This window comes from Brachyhypopomus gauderio, unplaced genomic scaffold (genome assembly GCF_052324685.1).
Source record: "Brachyhypopomus gauderio isolate BG-103 unplaced genomic scaffold, BGAUD_0.2 sc88, whole genome shotgun sequence".
NCBI lineage: Eukaryota > Metazoa > Chordata > Actinopteri > Gymnotiformes > Hypopomidae > Brachyhypopomus > Brachyhypopomus gauderio.
The window spans coordinates 724,094-739,298 of NW_027506909.1; the positions used below are offsets into that span (position 1 = coordinate 724,094).

At 45.9% G+C, this 15,205-nt stretch overlaps 1 protein-coding gene across 1 annotated transcript in view; it reads left to right on the top strand.

Moving 5' to 3' along the window:
• Positions 1 to 13,183, top strand: part of ephb2a (eph receptor B2a) — a 42,479-nt gene extending 29,296 nt beyond the window's left edge. The window contains exons 6-16 of the mRNA XM_076991958.1: positions 4,048 to 4,172; positions 4,432 to 4,594; positions 5,276 to 5,384; positions 5,481 to 5,545; positions 6,719 to 6,841; positions 6,927 to 7,174; positions 7,730 to 7,945; positions 8,179 to 8,328; positions 8,835 to 9,028; positions 9,462 to 9,617; positions 10,002 to 13,183. Of these exons, the coding sequence (XP_076848073.1) occupies positions 4,048 to 4,172; positions 4,432 to 4,594; positions 5,276 to 5,384; positions 5,481 to 5,545; positions 6,719 to 6,841; positions 6,927 to 7,174; positions 7,730 to 7,945; positions 8,179 to 8,328; positions 8,835 to 9,028; positions 9,462 to 9,617; positions 10,002 to 10,110 (1,658 nt within the window). The 3' untranslated portion in view covers positions 10,111 to 13,183. The remainder of the gene's footprint in view (positions 1 to 4,047; positions 4,173 to 4,431; positions 4,595 to 5,275; positions 5,385 to 5,480; positions 5,546 to 6,718; positions 6,842 to 6,926; positions 7,175 to 7,729; positions 7,946 to 8,178; positions 8,329 to 8,834; positions 9,029 to 9,461; positions 9,618 to 10,001) is intronic.
• Positions 13,184 to 15,205: the final 2,022 nt, after the last annotated feature.

Here is a 15,205-nt window from a genome sequence, read left to right on the forward strand (position 1 = left end):
TGTCGTGCGAAATGAAAGACATTGATGACATAACTTGCACTTTACTTTGTTTGATTCATCTTTGTTTTTCAAAATACTTTTGAAGTTTTTTAGTAGCCATTATAATCTCGGCAGATGCTGCGCGTATTCTGTAGCGTTTTCAGCTCCGCTCGGATTGTGCAACAGCAGAGTGTGATTTATTAATGTGTAGTAAGGAAGATGCCTATTGTTAATGCGCACACATCATTTAAAAATATTTATTAACAAAAATTAGGATGATTTTATTTGACAAAAGGCTATATATAACGAAAACAAAGACATTTCATGTAACAACTAATGTTTAGCTGCATCCTTGGGCACCCCCATGCAGTTAGAATGGTACATTCGACTATGACGTTCATAGTCGACTAGGGGGTATAATCGACTATAGTCGAATCAGCGACTATTGCAGGTCACCCTTACACCACACAGCACCTCACATCACCACACATCACCACACACCACCACACATCACCTCACACCACCACACATCACCTCACATCACCTCACATCACCACACATCACCACACATCACCTCACATCACCACACATCACCTCACACCACCACACATCACCTCACATCACCACACATCACCACACATCACCTCACATCACCTCACATCACCACACATCACCTCACAGCACCACACAGCACCTCACATCACCACACAGCACCTCACATCACCACACATCACCACACAGCACCACACATCACCACACATCACCTCACATCACCACACATCACCTCACACCACCACACATCACCACACAGCACCTCACATCACCACACATCACCACACAGCACCTCACATCACCACACAGCACCTCACATCACCACACAGCACCACACATCACACATCACCTCACACCACCACACATCACCTCACATCACCTCACATCACCACACATCACCACACATCACCTCACACCACCTCACATCACCTCATATCACCACACACCACCACACATCACCTCACAGCACCTCACAGCACCACACATCACCTCACATCACCTCACATCACCACACATCACCACACAGCACCTCACATCACCACACAGCACCTCACATCACCTCACATCACCTCACATCACCTCACAGCACCTCACATCACCTCACATCACCACACATCACCACACATCACCTCACACCACCACACATCACCTCACATCACCTCACAGCACCTCACATCACCTCACATCACCACACATCACCACACACCACCACACACCACCTCACATCACCACACATCACCACACATCACCACACGGCACCTCACATCACCACACATCACCACACATCACCTCACATCACCACACGGCACCTCACCACACATCACCACACATCACCTCACATCACCTCACATCACCACACATCACCACACATCGCCTCACACCACCTCACATCACCACACATCACCACACATCACCTCACAACACCACACAGCACCTCCTATACAGCTCGGCGAGAGGCCTCTTAGCACCGTCGAACACCCCACGCCCGGAGACCGGCCCAGCCAGCAGCACACCTGCTCCACCCCTCATGGGGGGGGGGGGGGGGGGGGGGGGGGGGGGGGTACTTAATGCACTTTCGTTAAGTTACAGACGGTAAAATAAAAATGCGCTGATGTAAAGCAGCACGAGAGACGTTTGGATGTGAAACTTCTCCAACGCTCTTGGATTGCAGGCAGGCTGCACTTTCACTAGCACTGGTGCTCAGCTCACAGCGGTAAATCAAACCACGCGGCCGTAATGGCGTAGAGCAAATAGCGCAGGCAGAGACCAACATTCTTCCTCCTCATCCTCCTCCTCCTCACTGGAGAAGAGGTTTACTGCTCTCAAGCATCACCTGGAAGTGTTTATGTATGAATTACTATTGATCACCTGTGGAGCAATGCACCACTTTACTACACCCAGTAGAGCCTATTCACAACTGAACCCACATTTACATTGTCCTATAAGATGTGTCTTTAAATTGTTTATTTGAATTACCATTGAGAAAGAGCCTCTGCATTTCAAATATGTATTTTTTTTCTAAGTGCCTGCAATAAAGTTTATACTTTATGAATTAGTTTTAGGTTCTAGCATTTGATCTTAATATTTCCTCTCATATACCATTACAACCTCTAAAGTGCCCATTTTAAATATTATATGGTGTGTAGATGTATATAATAAAATCTTCTCTATTGGAAATTGGTTAAAGTTTGATTAACTGCTGTATTAGCTACTTTGTCATTTACCACAGTGGAAAAACTCTCGGTTAGAAGGAACATTTTTAGATATGTTGCAGATGGAAATACTTAGAATCGACTCCTCTGGCTCCCATCGTGAATACCACAAGGACCTGTGAATTTGTGTTTTTCCCCTGTTAGAGCACTACTTAGATTTCTCATAAACTGAAGTCAGCAAGACATGCAGAGTGATAAAGTTCCACTTACAGCTCAGTGTGGAAAATGGATTGAACAGGTTCAGGGAAATATGAAAGCTCTTTAGAAGCATGGCGTAGCCGAAAAACGCACCGCTGCTTCCGTCCCTGAAGACGTGCCATTCCAGTGATTCACTAGACGTGAGGAAAGTTGAGAATAACCTCAGATGCAGAATGTGATCCCATCCATATGATTGGATTTTATTTATTTATTTATATATTTGCCATTCAGTGGAAATGTTATCAGTCTCATGAAGTGAATTGAATTTAATGAGTGATTTGATTCATTTTTCTAGTTCTGTGGCCTCTGCTTCGTCCTCTGCCGACTGAAACACACAGTGTCAGACGTGTGGTGTACATGGATTTGCCTTGTCATTAATAAAGCGCTAAAACTCAGATCATGACGGGAGTGCTAAATTATTCCACACATTTTCATTGGCATGAGTCACTGAGAGTCGGGAAGTCGTTTGATTCATCTTTTTGCAGCCGACTCAGATGTGACAAGGCGTTCATCGTTAATGTTTTACAGTCTGCGTCCTTTCTGTATCGGTCCCACCTGGAACTCTTGTGTCTTATATCACTAAACCTACAGGTCTGCACGATACACCAGCAGGCAAAATATTTACTGTGAACTCGGGTATTCACAGTAAAATGGTGTTTTCATGGATTTTTCTAGTGAAGGGAAAAGGCATAAGGCTCGTGGCCTGCTGTGTCTGAACACTGGGGTGTGTTTAATATTCCTGGGCTCTCCTCCTCAGCCTCTTCCCCGTGGGGGGGGGGGGGGGGGGGGGGGGGGGGGGTTACAGCCAGAGCAATCAGCCAATGGCAAAGAAACACCCCTCTGCTGCCGGCCATAAACGCCATTTACAATATGGCCGTCAGAGTTATCATTGGTGTGCACTTAACTGAAATGCTGACGCGCAAAGATGGAGAAAGAGAGTGATCAGTTGGCATCCCCCTGCTTGATGTCATATCAATACATTTAATGGCTTGTTTGGAAACAACTGGGGTCAAAGAAAGTAGGAAACCCCCGTGACCTGTGACCTGATATCCTTACGCTGGTCTGTGTGTGACGTGCCATCTCCCTTCAGCAACATTTGCACTTTTCAGACTGAATTGGCACAAAGCCAACGGCCTTTACCGCTGTAGCCGCAGCCCGAGGATCACAGTGACTGCTTTGAACGCAGATTCAGTCACTAAGTGGCAAAAGGAACCACTTCACTGGGCATCTGCCAGTTTCACACTCTTCGTTTTGGCTTGGTTGAGACAGCGAGTGACATGAAGGATGTAGAGTTAGTCTTCCGTTTTGTGTCGTGTAAAGACTTCCCAGTGTCCTATACAGAATTGATGCCAGATTTGATGCCCTTTGCAAAAGCCAAGTGTTCAGAGTGGCGAGATGGGGCTTTGAATGTTATAGTGGATTTAGTGTTCTTCTCACAGTCGTTTCAATTAGCCACTGTAACAAAGAACAGGCTGTCTAGTTTATTCTACCTCTGACCTGAAATTCACACTATCCCTCAATTTTCTCTCTCTCTCTCTCTGTCTTTTCCTGTCTGTCTCTCTCTGTCTATCTCCGGTTCCTCTTTCCTTCGTGTCTCTGCACGCAGCTCCATCCGTGGTGTCCATTATGCATCAGGTGAGCCGGACAGTAGACAGCATCACACTGTCCTGGTCACAGCCAGACCAGCCCAATGGAGTCATTCTAGACTATGAGCTGCAGTACTATGAGAAGGTAATCACACTTCCACTTCACTGACCACGATTAGGCCGAGGAGTCCCGCTCGGCCCGGACGAGGGCCCGGCCCGCACGTCTCCTTTTTGTCTTGAAGACGTGCTTTGATGTCTGACGTCTTGTATTATGCTATTTCAAGTCATGTTACTTTTAAGTACATGAAAGAGGCTCATGGTGTGTCTTTATCTTCTGGAACATGGAGGGAACTCTTCTGTTCTGAACTCAGCTGTCAACATCTTGGTATGTTGATGTTTTCCAGAACATGGCGGAGCTGAATGCTTCTGTGCTGCGCAGCCAAACCAACACGGCGGTGGTCCGGGCACTGAAACCAGGTGCCATCTACGTGTTCCAAGTACGCGCTCGCACTGTGGCTGGCTTCGGACGCTTCAGTGGGAAAATGTACTTCCAGACCATGACCGAAGGTAAGGATCTGTGCGATTCGAATAAGTATCTTTCCAGTTAAAATCTTTCCTGCTTTTCTCTTGTATAGGTTTATGTTTCTGCAGCCGTCGACACGAAACTGGCTGAGTCACGCGGCATCCGGACAGCACCGATCGCCTCAAGCTTTGTCGGCAATTAGTTTAATCAGTTGCTGCTAACTGACAAGCTCCAGTAATGCTGTTCTAAATCGCCGCCAGTCAGTGAAATGGCGCTGACTTCAGTCAGATGGAGCATGTCAATAGATCTCAGTGCCAGGAGCAGAGCCCAAAACAGCTGTCACTGCTGCCATCCCAACAATCTCCAAAAGTTTTCCAAAAGTGAACAGCAACACTGCCCAGGGCTGTCTGACTGCTACATTTACAGAGCTCCTATACGCTAACACAAATGTGAAATGTGTGATATTTGGAGCCCGTCCAGTGCTCGTTTGCAGCTCCAGTGGTAGTGGAGAAGTTTAGTGGAGTTTCTGGTCATTTTATTTAACACCAAGAGCCAAGACTCATAAAGTGGCTGCAGACGAGTGATTGTCAGATCACTGCATGGATGAAACCGAACCCTGTGAATGCTGACACGTATTGTGCTGTCTTGACTCCATGGAGTGTGAACTGTCCAACGTTTTTGTTGTTTCTGCTCTGTGTGTTTGTGTGTGTGTATTGTGCGTATAGAGGAGTATAACTCCAGCCTTCAGGAGAAACTGCCTCTCATCGTGGGCTCTGCTACCGCGGGTGTTGTTTTCCTTATTGCGGTCATCGTGCTCGTTATCGTCTGCAACCGGTGAGCTATTCTAAATCCTTCCCGGGAGGAATATGGAGTGGCAGCAAAACGCCCTCGGCTCGGTTGGCCTGTTAATATATCTGTGACTCTCCACAGGAGAGGCAGCGACAGGACCGAGTCGGAGTACACAGACAAGTTACAGCACTACACCAGCGGCCACAGTGAGTGTCCTCTTAGTGGCCCTCAGACAACACGCTTGGCTGTCGAGCTAATAATACTCAGGACACGGGCTAGTAGCGTCAGCCGGTCAATAAGAGCACCAGGCACGAGAGAATGGGGCAGCACACTGCTGTATCAGCCTCCCTAATGTGTTTATGCCACCATATTGTTAGTGGGGTTAGAATGAATAATGAGTGGTAAGACTCATTTAAATTTAAATACTGAGGATAGGATTTTTTTTAATGAAAAGTTGTGGTTTCTGAATAATTGTGAAATGGGGATAAACACAAATGTGTTGTCCATAGTGAAATAAGCAGGGTCTGTAGACTCTTCACTGTGTGTTATACTAGGTCATTTCATGCATTATGCATCTCTTATTTGTCCATGGGAGGACGAGTTGGTGAAAAGAAATGAGATGTCCATGTAATTAGGGTAGTTCCAGCCGCGCTGTCGATAATGAAAACGTGGACCTAACGAGAAACACGTCTGCTTTCCTCACAACCTCCACTTATAGTGGTCACCAGATCAAGAATAGCAGACAAGACTGGAAACGGCACACAGTCCCCTCATCCTCTATGGGTTAATCCCACAGCCTTGTGAAGTGGAGGAACATGAGGAGCCTTATCTCCTCATGTTCACTTCTTTCTCAGTGAACATGAGGAGATAAGAGGCAGAAACCTCAAACCTGATGCTCATGTTATTGTTTTCATTACACACGCGAGATGTTGATTGCTAATTTCTGGTGAGCGCAGTGTCTCCACCTGATTGGCTTTGCTTCAGTAAAGTAATGCGATATTTTATCTTTGTTGGCCAACGTTCTTCTGGCACGCACATGTTTACACACACACACACAGATACACACACACTTCGATCTTCCGCTTGGCACTGACTTTTATGCTTTCTGGTTTAACCATTGCACTTAGGGCAGCTAGTTAGTTAAAAGGATTGAAGGAAGTAATAAGGCTCAAATGAGATTCATTATTTATTGAATTATTGGACAGTTAATTACTGTATCACCTCAGCCTATGATTAAGTGTATGCATTTAACTATGTAGATTAAGCCAGTGGCTAACTAGAGATATTTTTAAGTTCACAGTTATACAGAATTTAGTGTTTTTTTTTTTGTTGAATCAGCCATTCATGCACAAATTACAACTCCACTTCCTCTTCTCAAGTGTCACCAGGAATGAAGATCTACATCGATCCCTTCACTTACGAAGACCCCAACGAAGCAGTACGTGAGTTCGCCAAAGAGATAGACGTGTCCTGCGTGAAGATCGAGCAAGTCATCGGAGCAGGTAGATCCAAAAACCAGCGATTCCTCCTTCCATCGGCGTCCACACAGGCGGACGTACTGCACTAAACCCATGATTGTCCTGTTAGGTGAGTTTGGGGAGGTGTGCAGTGGGAGCCTCCGTCTGCCCGGGAAGAGAGAGATCCTGGTGGCCATTAAGACGCTGAAGTCGGGCTACACGGAGAAGCAGAGGCGGGACTTCCTGAGCGAGGCCAGCATCATGGGTCAGTTCGACCACCCCAACATCATCCACCTGGAGGGGGTGGTGACGAAGAGCAGTCCTGTCATGATCATCACCGAGTTTATGGAGAACGGCTCCCTGGACTCCTTCCTGAGGGTGGGTTTGAGGCACTGGTCTCATGTTTAGTCCATTATCGTGTTGTTTCCATTCAGTTTTTTATTGACCTGTTCAGAAAAGGCCTTTTCATTCAATTCCTTATAAAATCCCGTAAACTAGAGACATGAACTGCACGTCTGTTTTTGTTTCATTGGCTTCTGTGTTTTGCCCGCATTTGGACAAATGAGAAAATGTGCAGCGAAGAATTGAACAGTAACGGTTGTTAAGCACGGCCGGTCCCAGCGTGTTCCTGTCTCGCTCCCACGCTGCGTGAAACCGCTCGTTCCTCCTGGAGGCACAGCTGGACGAGAGGACAATCCAGGAGCAGATGTATCGTGGAGCTGAGCTCCAGCAACACAGCTCAGAGAGGCGTTCAGAGCTCCACTCTACTGGAGGGACAAAATGCCTCCTCTGCTAGCAGACGGAAAGAAACGCTGCAGTTTTGCTTTGTAAAAAAAAAAAAAGGGAAAAGAAAAAAGGGAAACGAAAACATAGAGAGAAACAGGACAGCCACGGCTCTGTCATGCCCAGTTATCCCGCTGTGCGTGTTTTCAGCAAAACGACGGCCAGTTCACTGTGATCCAGCTGGTGGGGATGCTACGCGGGATCGCCTCGGGCATGAAGTACCTGGGCGACATGAACTACGTGCACCGCGACCTGGCGGCCCGCAACATCCTGGTCAACAGCAACCTGGTGTGCAAGGTGTCGGACTTTGGGCTGTCACGCTTCCTGGAGGACGACGCGTCTGACCCCACCTACACCAGTGCGCTGGTGAGTGGGCTCGTGGGCTCGCTGGGTTTCCCCGACTGGTGCGAGTGCCGCTCCAGCCGCAGGGGGGGGAGAAGTCAGGGTGCATCGTGCTGATTGGCTGCCGTTACTTCGTGGGCTGTATGATTTTAAAAGAACAGGAGCCCGTATGTGACCTTATCCTCGTCTCTTACTCTGTTAGCTCAGCCTGTGAGATTCGCTTCGCTCGCTCCTGCCATGTGCGTTTTCTCTCTCAGGGAGGGAAGATCCCCATCAGGTGGACCGCCCCAGAGGCCATACAGTACAGGAAGTTCACCTCCTCCAGTGACGTGTGGAGTTATGGCATCGTTATGTGGGAGGTGATGTCCTATGGAGAAAGGCCATACTGGGACATGAGCAATCAAGATGTAGGACATTTTATATATGTTTGTTTATGATTGTCTTGTTGCTTTACAAGTATAATCTATGTTAGGGTTAGTATATAATCTAGGATAGGTTTAGGGTTAGTATATAATCTAGGATAGGGTTGCCAGATCTGCTCCTAGAGATCTACTGCAGTGCCAAGTTCAGGTTCAAGCATGGTCAACCTGAACACACCTGCCTCTAATGTTCAAATCCAACTCATTAATGAATTAGATGAAGTGTGTTAGATTATGGTTAAAATTTACTCTCGTCGTGTGGTAGATCTCTGGCCTTGGGCTCCTTAGTCTAAAGGTTTGTGTTGCTAACACACAGAGACACCTAGTGGATAAAAATTAGTGTAACAAATCAGCGTCACAGTATGGTTTGCTAAAATGCACAATTTGAGACAAATCTCCAGTTAATTAAAAAATAATATGTAACAAGGAAATAGTGTTTATTAGTTCTCCTGTGCTGTCACTGCAAGTGCTTTAATCTGTCTTAATCCCTCCAGGTGATCAATGCCATAGAGCAGGATTACAGGTTACCTCCCCCCATGGATTGTCCAAACGCGTTACACCAGCTAATGCTAGATTGTTGGCAGAAGGACCGAAACAACCGACCTAAATTTGGCCAGATTGTGAACACGCTGGACAAAATGATCCGTAACCCCAACAGCCTGAAGGCAACAACCCCACTGTCTTCAGGGTGAGAACACACAGCCTGTTGAAGCTTCACGTAGAACACACAGCCATGGTTGACACACAACAACCCCACTGTCTTCCGGGTGAGAATACACAGCCTGTTGAAGTAACAGAGATTCACGTAGAACACACAGCCATGGTAGACACAGAGGCAAGGAGGATTTATATATATATTGTCTGCTGCAGAAATCATAGATGTCTAGTACATAATAACCACAGTACACCTCCAATTTTAAACCATGCTGAAAAGCAATCAGTAGTAATCTTTCAGTTGCACAAATGTCATCCCTTTTATAAATGTGACATAGTTTCTGATTGATATTGGAAAAGAAATCACCCCTCTACATTGTACTGCGTGACCTTGCCGTGTGTGTGTGTGTGTGTGTGTGTGTGTGTGTGTGTGTGTGTGTGTGTGTGTGTGTATGGCCTCAATAAAGAATGCACCTACCTCTCTTGGACCGGAGTACCCCAGATTTCTCCAGTTTTGGCAGCGTGGGTGAGTGGCTGGACGCTATCAAGATGGGCCAGTATAAGGAGACCTTCTCCAGCGAGGACTTCAACTCCTTTGATGCCGTTTCACAAATGACTCTCGAGTACGTTTCCTCGCACTGTGATTCTTTCACCTCTGCGATAACCATAGAGAGAATCCCTCATTAACAGCTGGGCTTGAGCAAGAACATGATATTTTACCATTATCACAATAAATAATACTACAAAACACTTTCTTACCGTGTCATGGACATTGTCAGTACTTCATAAACACTGACAAACTGCGTGACTCCTTAAAAAAACCTTCATGAGCCTACAAAAACAACCAGGAGTGTATAAACAAGTAACTGATTGGATATTAGCACATAGTATTTCATGTAATTCTACATCATCACCCTGCTCTCTTACCAGCGGTGACAGTACGGGTCGCTGTGTCTGCCCCTCCAGGCTGTTCGGTAGGTCCTAATCTGCATCTCCTTCCTCCACAGTGACATCCTACGAGTGGGAGTCACTCTAGCCGGCCATCAGAAGAAGATCCTCAACAATGTGCAAGTGATGCGAGCACAGATGAACCAAATCCAGTCGGTGGAGGTCTGACCCTCATGGCTGGAGTCTAGAGCCAGACGGCGCCTGTTCGAGCTGCAGGGGTCTCGCTCCCTCTCCGGACCGACGCCCTCATCCACCAGCCCCAGCTCCAGAGCTCGGCAGTAGCCCGTCCCCACTGGGGGAGGTCCCTGCTTGGGAAGGCCCCTGTGAGGCAGGGCCTCCACTGGTGGGGGGGTGGGGGGGGTATCTCACTCACCACTGCCACCGTGAAACGACCAACGCACAGCAGGGGGGGCGCGGCAGGACCGGGTCCCACTGACACTGCGCTGTTGGACATCGGACCCTTTTTCGCTGTCGTGTACTGCGGTACGTCGATGACGATGGTGATGATTGTAATGACAGCAACACGAAAGTGCTGAGGTACAATATCTTTGTGCTCATTATGATTATCAACATCGGCATTGATCGTTTTGATCCACAATTGGAGGAACCTGTGCCAATAGATTGCAAAGCTGCCCTTTAAAAGGGCAATAAGTAAAACCTAATGAGTTCCCTCTTCTGAAGCTGTGCAAGTCTCCTGATGAGAGCTTTGTTCTTGAGAGAAATGCATACAGCAGCACAATAGAGAGCAGAGGGAGTGGTGTGGGTTTGGTTTTGAGCCTGAAATGGACCGTGGGCTGGTAGGAGGAAAAAAGCCTCGTATTCTGTTGATGCCATATGGTAATGAAGGAGTCCATGTGGCAGCCTGTTCCCCAGACGACTGTTGTAGAATTCATGCTATTTGAAAATTAGTGATGGACACAGGCTTGGACACATTCTTTTTTCAATGAATATTGTGGTGAGTTTTTTTTTTTCCATGCTTTTGGTATGTATTTATTTATTTTGTACATTTGGGCGTACAGCCTCATGAAGCGTGTGAGTCAGCCCTTCCCGACGGCGTCCCGCACGGCTCCTGTGTCATGCGAAAGGCTCTCGGTGCGTCAGTGCGGCCTGCTGTTCGAGCGTGAGCGTGAGTGTGAGCGTGAGCGTGCTTGTGGACTCAAATGGACGTCGCTTCCGTTCCCGATCTTCATACTGACTGGTAACAACTAAATGTTGCCATGACTTTTCAGCGAGATGTCCCATTTAAAAAGCCTTGACTGTTCGTTTCTCCCCCGCACTCATCCCTGGGTGTATATACTACATTTCCACACCACTGGAACAGTGGTGCTTATTTAAAGGTGTAGCCAGGTGTGCTGTGTGCACACGGAGGCGGCTGGTGGACTCTGAGCAGAAATGCCCTCAAGGGGGGGGGGGCAGCTGTAAAGGCACTTCATAGGACACATTGTTCCGTCTATGTTTTTATATATGTTGTTTATAATTGTTGTTTATAACTGGTCAAACATTGTGATTTTTAATATAACATGTACATTACCTGGTGTAGTATAAAGTGGTTAAAAATGCATTTTTAGAAGTGTGTCAAAGGTTATATGGCAGTATTAACATGACATGGTAAATAATTATTCAAAAATCTTACACATCCAAGCTTCCAGGAGTTTTTTTTATAGATTTTAACTTTTGATTAGTGTTAATTCCAACCTTTCCATCTTGGTTTCTGCTTTTGTGTTTGGTTATGGTAGAATGTAACTGTGGCCCTGAATGGAGCCATCAGGCTGTTCTCATGCATCATACATGGCCACAGACAGAAGGCGTCCTGACTCACTAATACGTCCCTCTCCTCACCTCTCTGTGGGACTTCGCTGAGCTAGGACACTGGCCAAAGGAATTTCAAAACACACACCTCCTTCCCAAAGATGGGTGTGGCCATTCATCCAATCAGCATCACTGCGATCTTGTCAACTGAAATTCAACTGAAATCTTTTAAGCAGTTGAAGTACATACTTTTCCCCAAACTCACAAACTTTACACTCTTTAGAAATAAAACCAGGACAGACCATCTAGCCACAGCACATCACTAACCCAAATGAAGTTGTTGCGTTTACACTGTGACGATCGGCGTTGACCTGAATGCTTTCATTTACGTAATATGCCAGTCTTCCACTCCCCACACGCTTCCACTCACACGCTTTGCTTTTCTTTCTTTGCTGACAGAGTTCATCACCAGTTTTCTTGATGTACCCTAGGGGGCAGTGATACTGTCGGAGTGGCGTGTGATCACATGTTCTGTGAGCATCTCTCTCATGTTCAGGCCTCCTTTAACTGATCACTCCTTCGTTTTGCGTTGCACCTTGTATTATTGATAAATGACGGAGGTCAGTGAAAGGACTGGGAAAATGAGTGTCACCAAGGGTGCTTGTAATAAGGCCAGTTGTCCTGTGAAGTACTCCTTATTTAAGAGGACATTTACTGCACTCTTACCTGCAGGATGAGTTGTGTAAAACGATTACATTTTGCCAAGCTGGGTGCCATTGTAATTAGGAGTGCACTCCTTCTCTACCCTCAAGAGAATAGAACAAAAGTGGAAAACTAATGAGGATTCAGTCTCATAAAATGTGTGAAGCTTTTCTCCCTCTAGACAACAACTACGGCCACTCACCTTGAAGTCCATTGTCTTTTATTTTAATGAGAATGGGCCATTATGTAATGGGGGACATTGGGTAACAGGGTGGCTGTGGCTGTGGTTATTTATGGATGGGCAAAGCTTTCAGGTTGATGCTATCATGGTTCCTACAGTCATGTTCCTGTACAGTCTCTGTGTGCTCTGGATATTAAAGGGATGTTTCAGACACGTCTTCATTCACGCAACACACCAACGTGCTTTTATTTGTGCCACTGCGCCGTACAGCAGACACGGCAAGACGAAAAATACTTGGTTTGAAGTCAATTCAGCGTGAAAAACGAGTATTATTCCTGTTAAGAGTAAAAAGGGATTAACGGTAATGTAGTCTCATTCCCGGCTGTGAGCCTTTGTCTAGCATGCCTTCTGTGGGAGGGTTTTTTTATTTTTCATTCCACGCTCTCTGCCTTAGTCTGTCGAGGTCACTGTGTCTGCACACACGCAGACATGTACACAGCTTTGTTCATTCTGAAGACTGAATAAAACTGGACACCTTGTATAAAATCACTTTGGCCTGTCAAAGACTTTCCTGTTGACCTGTGTCTTTATGAGTTTATTTTCTAAAAGAAAAAGAGGAAAAACAAAAAAAGTTTCTTCAATAAAAAAGGCAAAGGGTTGTCATCAAGTTCCAGATATTTTTATTTCTTTAAAAATAAGGATGTCATTCTAAATGAAGCTGTTCAAATCAGTTTTGCGTTATGTGCCGAGACAGTCATTCGACTCTGGACCACCAGGGGGAGGTATAGGGCACAAAATAATGGCAGGTCCCATCAAGCTGGTTTATGATTTGTGTGCTTGCTGAGGTAAAGAACCAGAATAGAATTGAAGTGCATTTAATTCTCAATCAAAGGATGTGCTTAAAATAGTTGCCTTTAAATATTAAAGCTATTAACTCAAATATTAAATCTAAAACTCTAGAAAACCAACACAAAAACATTTATTGTATTGTTTTCCATTTTTGATAGGAGTTTAGATAGTATTCTTTACTCTAACCTATCTATGCTCACCTGCAGATATGGATTTGCGTCTTCAAAGCGTTCCTGTATGGTATTAGGGCCTCTAGCACAGTCTATTAGGATTAATTACAGTTTCTCTCGTCTGTGCCCCTGCACACTCTTGTCTTTGCCTCCTGTTTTAAGGCGCCAGCCTTCAAGAGCCCACGGCACTTCCCAGAACCCTGTAATCTCCTCCGGCTTTCTCTGAGGATATTTATGGAGAGACAGAGCCTGCAGACTCTCGAAAGCCTCTCACAGTGGAAGCCCCTAAAAATTTGGCCAAGAACATCTTCGAACGCCAACGTCTGCCCTCACCAAGTGCTGCTGTAATGACCTTCCTCTTGGCACTACTCGGTGAAAGACAGACAGCCAGACCAAGGACGGTCAGGGACGGTCAGGGACAGTCAGGGACGGTCAGGGACGGTCAGGGACGGTCAAGGACGGTCAGGGACGGTCAGGGACAGTCTTGGACGGTGAGGGACAGTCAGGGAGAGCAGACCAAGCGCTCCTGTGTCACGTTGTGCTTATGAGTAGCAGAACTCGTCACCTTTTCCATCTCAATATGAACCCCCATAAAACAAGATTATGATGCAGCTGTCATTCACAATATTAAATATGCTTTATATGGCAGGAATCAACAAGCAGGCCTAGCTTTGATAAAGACTTTGCCATAACACGGGTAATATAAGGGTTGGGTAAAGATAAGAAACAGAGCAAAACAAAGATCGGAATTACACAGATGTCCGTCGTGCCCATCTGCTGAACTGAAGCATCACCTTGACTACACCTGTTTTTATTTTCCTATAGATATGACTAGATTGGCGACTGGTCTAGTGTGTTGTATTCGGTAATGGCTCCTAAGACATGGTAAGAAAAATGTAATCATCCCACGAAAACCCAACATATAAAAATTAAGTGTATTTACTTGCATCAATTATTTGCATATAAATGGAGATCGTAATGAATTACTCCATGAAACATCTGGTTTATATTCATTGCTAATTATAATTTTAGGTTTTGTTTTTCATGCTCATCCTGTATTCCTGTATGTTTGAACAAGCGCAATCAAACGCAGGCCTGTGTAGCTTCTGAAAGCCTTTCATGGGGAAGAAAAGAAATGCGAATAAATGGTGACAAAAGTCATCTTATATTAGGTAAATTTTTTTCTGAGCAGAATCACTTCTCTATCGTCCGATCATAGTTAGCATGGTCAGAAAGCTGATCCACCACTATTTACAGTTTACCGTCGTCAGGGTTACAGGAGACCACGAGATGCCACTCTTGGCTGTGATGTTTAGGATCATGCAGAGGTGTCAATTCCAGGTTCAGAAAGTAAAAGTCCTCACCAGGATTTTGCTCAAGCTTGCTAGATTTTCTAATTAGTGCAATCCAGGTAAAATTAGTGGAATCAACACAATCCAGGAAGCCTGAGCAAAATCCTGGCGAGGACTTTTACTTTCTGAACCTGGATTTGACACCTCTGGGATCATGTGGCGTGAAGACTCGTGGTTGTGTTGAAGTTCCTCTGTGGACAGGTGCTCTTCTGGAAGGCCCCAGCACCCTGCATCTTCTCGTTTGGCCACACCTTCCACGC